Below are 7,003 nucleotides of genomic sequence, written 5' to 3' on the forward strand. Positions count from 1 at the left end.
TTGAACCACCAGTCTTCTGGTTAGCAGTCAAGTGCCTTAGGCACTACGCCACCAGGGCTCCTAGGGTAAGAATGGTAGCTTCCTAATAGGGTTTTTACAAGGAATAAATTAGTTAATAATTAACAAAGGCACTGACTTTGCTGTTACAAATGACTGAGTTGGTTCCGACACCTAGCAAACTACAGAACGAACCCCTGCCCGGTCCTGTGCCATCCTTCCAGTCGCTGGGTGGGAGCCCATTGCTGCAGCCACCATGTCAATGCATCTCGCTGAGGGCCCTCCTCCTTTTCACGACCCTCTACTTCACCAAGCACGATGTCATTCTCCAGGGACTGGTCCCTCCTGGTAACGTGTTCAAAATATGTGAGATGAAGTCTCACCATCCTCACTTCTAAGGAACGTTCTGGCTGTACTTCTTCCAAGGCAGACTTGTTCTTTCTTCTGGCAGTCCATGGTATAGTCAATATTCTTCACCAACACCATCATTTAAAGGCATCGCTTCCTCTTCAGTCTTCCTTATTCATTGTCCAGCTGTCGCAAGCATATGGGGTGCCTGAAAATGGCTTGGGTTAGGCACACCACACACCACCTTAGTTCTCAAAGCAACATTTTTGCTTCTTTAACACTTTAAAAAGGTCTTTTTTTGCAGTAGACTTGCCCAATGCAATACATTGTCTGATTTCTTAACTGTGCTTCCACAGGCACTGACTGGATCCAAGTAAAATGAAACCCTTGACAACTTCAATCTTTTCTCCATTTATCATGTTCCTTATTGGAGCAGTTGTGAAATTTTTATTTTCTTTCTGCTGAGGTCTAATCCATATTGAAGGTTGTAGTCTTTGATCTTCATCAATAAGTGCTTCAAGTCGTCTTCGCAAGGTTGTGTTATCCACATATTGCAGGTTGTTTAACAAGTCTTTCTCCAGGTCTGATGCTGTGTTGTTCTTCATACAGTCTACCTTCTCAGATCATCTGCTCAGCTTACAGACTGAATAAGTATGATGTAAGGACATGACCCTGACACACACACACCCTGATTTGAAACCATGCAGTATCCCTTGTCCTGTCCAAGCCACTGCCTCTTGGTCTATGTACAGGTTCCTCATGAGCACAAGTAAGTGTTCTGAAATTCCCATTTGTCACAGTGTTACCCATAATCTGTTGTGATCATACAGCTGAATGCCTTTGCATAGTCAATGAAACACAGATAAACATCTCTCTGGTATTTCTGGTTTCGGCCGAGATCCATCTGATATCAGCAGTGACGTTCCTTGTCCTATGTCCTCTTCTGAATCTGGCTTGAATTTCTGGCAACTGCCAGCTAATGTACTGCTACAATCATTTTTGAATTAGAGTCAGTAAAATTTTACTTGTGTATGATATTATATTGTTTGATTCTAGATTCTGTTGGATCACTTTTCTTTGGAATGGGCACAAATACGGATCTCTCGCAGTTGGTTGGCCAGGTACATGTCTTCCAAATTTTTTTTGGCATACATGAGTGAGTGCTTCCAGTGTTGGATGTTTGTTGAAACATCTCAATTGGTATTCCACCAATTCCTAAAGCGTTGCTTTTCACCAGTGCTTTCAGTGCAGCTTGGCCTTCCTCTTTCAATACCATCAGTTCTTGGTCACATGATACCTTCTGAAATGGTTGGACATCGACCAATTCTTTGTGGCAGAATGACTCTGTGTAGTCTTTTGCTCTTCTTTCAATACTTCCCGCGTCATTCAATATTTTGCCAACAGAGACACAGAACATTTAAAACAGTGTCTGGCACACAGTCACTGTACCATGGGAAGAGTTCACTGTCATTATGTTTCTGTCATAACTACTTTTCATCCTAGTGGTTCTGCCCATGAGGACAGTGTGTGCCCAAGTCATTAGCCCAAGGAAATGCATGTCCAAACCAATTCATTCCTGTTATCTTGCTTTGAGTCACCAGAAATGTACTGAGCCTATACTGTCCCAATACCCTGTGTGAAGAAGACTGTGTAGCTTACAGACTCACGGGCTAGAGAGACAAGTAAACAAGCAGTTGCAATGAAGCAGGGCCTCAAACTATGGAGACAAGGTGACACGTTGTTGAGACTGAAGAAGCCAAAATGATTTGCAGCCTCCTTGAAGAATGACTTGATTCCTTTAAGAAGGCTTACAAAGATACAGACTGAGACCCCTGCAATGAGAGGTAGAGAAGGAGAATGAAGGGAAATTTGTATCCGGAGTGAAAAATAGTGCTAAGCACCTCAGTTCACCCTCACACTGACCCTCTGAGGGAACTGCTACAATTATTACCACTTCACAGATGAGCTCAAAGGAGTTAAGTAATTTGACCAAGACCACACAGTCAGCAAATGGCAAGAGCCGGCCTTCTACCCAGGCCATGCAAAGGAACAGTGGTCAGCTTGCTCAACTGAGCAGACTCTCCCAGGCTGCAGATGGTAGCACGTAGAGTGGGGAGAGACGAGAGAGGTGGATGGGGTCTGATGTGTGATGGTTTAGGGAGTTTGAAGGTTTTACGCAAAGGAGGAATAGGGTCAGATTTGTGCAGAAATAAAGCAGATGCTCATGTGTCATGTGTCCCCAAGCAGACCCCATCTCACCAATTAACTCCCTTTGTTTATTCCCTTCTCCCCCCACCGCCCCACCCCACATATCCCAAAGCCCAGGGCTAGAATGATAGTAAATTGTGAAACAAAAGCATGGGCATCTCCTGGGGTCTTTCACAATGTTATAGGGTTATAGGGACAGTGAAGTGAGGTGCTCATCAACACAGTGCCAGGCACACAGCAAGGCTAGCTGTTGTTGTTGTTGTTGTTGTTGTTGTTGTTATGTGCTGTCAGGTCAGACCCGACTCATAGTGACCCCTCCTTGGGTTTCCGAGGCTGTATCACCATGGAAGTAGATTGCCCAACCTTCCTTCCGAGGAGTGGCTGGTGGGTTAGGCTAGCTGTTACTCCGGGCTAAATCCTGGACGTAGCCCATGGGCCCAGGGCTGCCAAATGTAGTTACCAGTAGGGACAAAGATGTTGCTAGGAGGAAAGAGAGACCCAAGAACTGGAAGGGCTATGAATGTACAAGTCCTTTCCATTGGAAGAAAAGAAGAGTAAACCAGTTGCCATCGAGTCAGTTCCAACATAAAGTGACCCCACGTGTGTTGTACAGAACTGTGCTCCATGGAACAGTCAATGGCTGACTTTCTCAGAAGTACTTCACCAGGCTTTCTTATGAGACATCCCTGGGTGGACTTGAACCTTTCACCTTTCAGTTAACAGTTGAGCTCATTAACCATCTGCACCACTCTAGGACTCCAAGAGAATAATAGATGCTCAGTAAGTAGTCTGTAGAAGGGGCTCCAAAGACAACAGAAAGAGCAGTGACCTCCAGTTCTCCTAAGACCTGGCAGACACAGCCTCCCCAGTACATGCGGAAATGAAGGGGGCAGTGCCTCTTCCAGCAGAGTTAAAAATGATCCTTCTCAGGGTTACCAAGGGGTGACCCTGGTCATCTCCATACTTGAGCCCCAGGGCTCGGACCTGTCTGCTAAGGTGGTGCTTTCTTGGAAACAGGGAGGGTGGATTTCTTCCTGCACTATGAGCACCAGGCCCAGGAGCCCTGGGGAGTATTGATCAAGGCAGGCCACAGTTTCAGAGAAGAGCAATTACACAAGTTCATAACAGAGGCCGATCACCCATTAGTGTAAGAGGAGAAATCACTGGAGTGGGGGTGCAGGGCTGGTGGGGCTCCACTGTGTTTCCAGGAAAAATGCAGGCAGGGAGTTAACCATCTCCTGACCTCACTCTCAGGTTGATTCCCAGTTGCTGTGCTGGCTTCCAAAGCACTTTGAGCATGGGCCCAGGAGAGGATGGGTTAAACAAACCAAGGTCAAACCCCGAACAAACAACCAACAAGAAGCCCTCAGGCAGTTCCCTTCAACTCTCTGGGTTTCAGTTCCCTCATCTGCATGAGGAGGTGATAATCATACCCACCTTCCAGTGTTGTCCAGAGGATTAAATCAGATGTCCAGATCCTCCTCCTGACATCAGCAAGCTGTGTGGCCCCAAACCAGTGACTGTTCCTCTCTGAGCCTGTTTCCGCTTATCTAAAATGTGGATGATACTTCTTCTCCCAGAAGGTTTTTGGCACAATTAAATAATGTGTGTCAAGCGCCCTGGTTGAAACCTGAGTCACTGAAGGCACTTAACAGAAGTGCCAAAAGTCAGACAACAGGAGTTAGACTTCTTTTTAAACAGTATGATAGTTGCGTTTTCAAATAACATGCTCAGTATGTTTTTCTTCAATATCTAACTACATTTTCAGGCAAAGGACATATAAATTTAAAACAACAAGTCTCACTGTTAATTGGGGGACAGGGATAAATACACTAGTTTTCCCGGGTTTCTAGACGTTAGAAACACTCTGTACTGTATTGTTGTTCTTTTATCAAATTGATAATTAGACACCTTTGGGATACTAATTTCACTCAGTCCTCTCATTTGTCTGAATCAAGACCCTCTAACTGGGGGACCCCTCTGATGATCCCTCCCCCATATACACAAACCCCAAGTAATTGGCATAGAATCCTCTTGTTTCAAATCACAGCTCTGCCACCCACTAGCCCCACTTCCTTCCCTCTTCTGGGCCTCAGATTCCTCCTCTGTAAAATGGGACAACGAATGGTGACCCAGGGCCATCGTGAAGGTTTAACGTGACAAGGTACGCAAGACACATAGTGTGCAGCACATGGCAACAGCTCTCATAACAGGGAGAAGCACAACTGCTACAAGTATTGCTATTGCTCCATTGCTACTACTGTTCTAACAGTATCCCTCTGTGCTCTGTCTCTGCAGTGAACCCCTCTTCCGCCAGCTCTGTGCCCTCCACTGGCTCCTGGAGGCCCTGACTATTGACCACACCCACCACACCATGAATCCCGTGATCACCTGCTGGAATCCAAAGTACGCCTCAGCCCTATAACCTGCCATAAACTAGCAATGGATTAGGCGGTGGAGGAGGGGACCCCTACACATTTTTTTCTCCTATTGCTTTTGGTGGTAGGTGGGTCTGGGAGGTCTTCCCTGTGCTTTGTGGGATCCAAACAGTGCTGTACTGGAGTCAACTCACACAGGCTGCTGAGAGCTGAGGACGTGCACCCCTCCCAGCTTTCTGTCCAGTGACATAACATCACAAACCAAAAACCAAACTCCCCGCTGTCAAGTCAGATCCAACCCACAGTGAACCCTCCTTGGGTTTCCGAGGCATTAGCTCTATGGAAGTAGATTGCCCAATCTTCCTTCCAAGGAGTGGCTGGTGGGTTTGAACCACCAGCCTTCGGTTAGCTGTCAAATACAATCATATTAGTAGCTTGAAATCAGCCACAATGGGAGTATTTACACCACGGAAATTGGCAAGCTACAGATTAGTTGTTTTGTTTGTTTATTTTCAATGGACAGTCAGTTGTTAAACATTTACCAGCACACTACTAGATCTACTACTGCTAGATTTCTAATTCTCTTCTTGAAAGTGTCTCCATGAAGCCATTTTTTTGATTGCCTCTCTTCCTTTTCCTCCATTCTCCTCTTTCTCCCCCTCCCTGTTGCCTTTGCCTTTCTGTTGTTCTTGTTTTGCTTCTCTCTCTCAAGGTTGTTTTTAAAAATTCTACAATGGTGACCAGGAGCTCTGGTGGCCTAGTGCCTAAGGCATTTGACTGCTGACCAGAAGGCTGGCGGTTCAAACCCACCAGCCACTCCTTGGAAGAAAGGTTGGGCAATCTACTTCTGTGGTGATAATGCCTCAGAAACCCAAGGAGGGGTCACTATGAGTCAGATCCGACTCAAGGGCAATGGGGTTGGGTATAATTGTGACCATCTCTCTACTGAAGTCCCTGGGGATACAAATGACTAACGTGCTTGGCTACTAACTGAAAGGTTGTAGGCTGGAATCCACCCAGAGGAACCTTGGAAGAAAGGCCTGGTGATTGACATCTTAAGATTTCAACCCCTGAAAATCTTATGGAGCAGAGTTCTACTGTGACACACATGGGGTGACCTTAAGTTGGCTCAACAAGGACTGTTTGTTTGGGTTTGTTTCTTTTACTGGTCTTTCCACTGGACCAAAGGAGTACTCAGTGCTCAGGTCTCTGGAGCAGCTGGGTTTGCACAGGCAGAAACCCTCGAACTTGTCTAGGCCAAGAGAAGTATTGGGTGTGTCCCCACCAGAGGGCAGGACCCAAGCAAAAGCCTGAGACCACTGCTGCAGGAACACACAGGCAGAACAAGCAACAGGTCCACAGGAACAGTCACCACTTCTTTAAGAAAGGAGATCAGATTATCTGCAAGAAAAAAGGGACAAAACAGGCAAAGAACCCAGGACTGAGGAACTGGAGTTGCTTTGTGAAAATCCCAGGCTGATTTAAATAAAATCGTTCCCCATCCCAAATGCTAACACTTCCCACCCCTACCCCAGTACACTGATACTGGCCACGCCCTCCCAGCCCTCCTGGTGACTGCGGTCTTCTTCCTCTTCCAACATTCTGAGTCTAAATTAATTCCTTCCTCCTGTGCACAGTTACCACTCATCCTCCAGAGTCCTCCCTGATTCATTTCTTGTACCAACGCCCAGATAAACTAACCTCAAAAGCAACCAAAAATATGAATCATACGTCTACTGACAGACCAGTGACTCCGAGTGATTCAGTGTTTTCGACTGGGGTGAATTTAAAACCGTAGTTTGCTTTGATGCCGTGGTTTACAACCTGTATTTTTTCCAGCAGCATAAATCCTTTAAAAACAAGGGAACACCAGTAATGTAAAATATCTTTTTTCTAAATGGAGCTTCTGCACAAAGCAGGAGGTTGGGAGGCCTCTGAGGCCTGGAGCCCCTCCAACTTGATGCCAACTGCACCATGACCTAGGTATGTCCTCAATATCCTTATGGCTCCCAGAATTTGTTTTAAAACCACAACCTTAAACCATTTCCTGTTATTTGTTTTTTTGTTTTTTT

General features: G+C 45.9%; 1 protein-coding gene across 1 annotated transcript in view; it reads left to right on the forward strand.

The window, feature by feature from the left end:
- The window catches only part of CCDC60 (coiled-coil domain containing 60), a 231,516-nt gene that overhangs the window by 173,671 nt on the left and 50,842 nt on the right, over window positions 1-7,003 (forward strand). The window contains exon 5 of the mRNA XM_007938286.1: window positions 4,852-4,959. Coding sequence (XP_007936477.1) covers window positions 4,852-4,959 — 108 coding nt within the window. The remainder of the gene's footprint in view (window positions 1-4,851; window positions 4,960-7,003) is intronic.

This window comes from Orycteropus afer, unplaced genomic scaffold (genome assembly GCF_000298275.1).
Source record: "Orycteropus afer afer isolate SDZICR_OR568_19922 unplaced genomic scaffold, OryAfe1.0 scaffold00048, whole genome shotgun sequence".
NCBI classification, from domain to species: Eukaryota; Metazoa; Chordata; class Mammalia; order Tubulidentata; family Orycteropodidae; genus Orycteropus; species Orycteropus afer.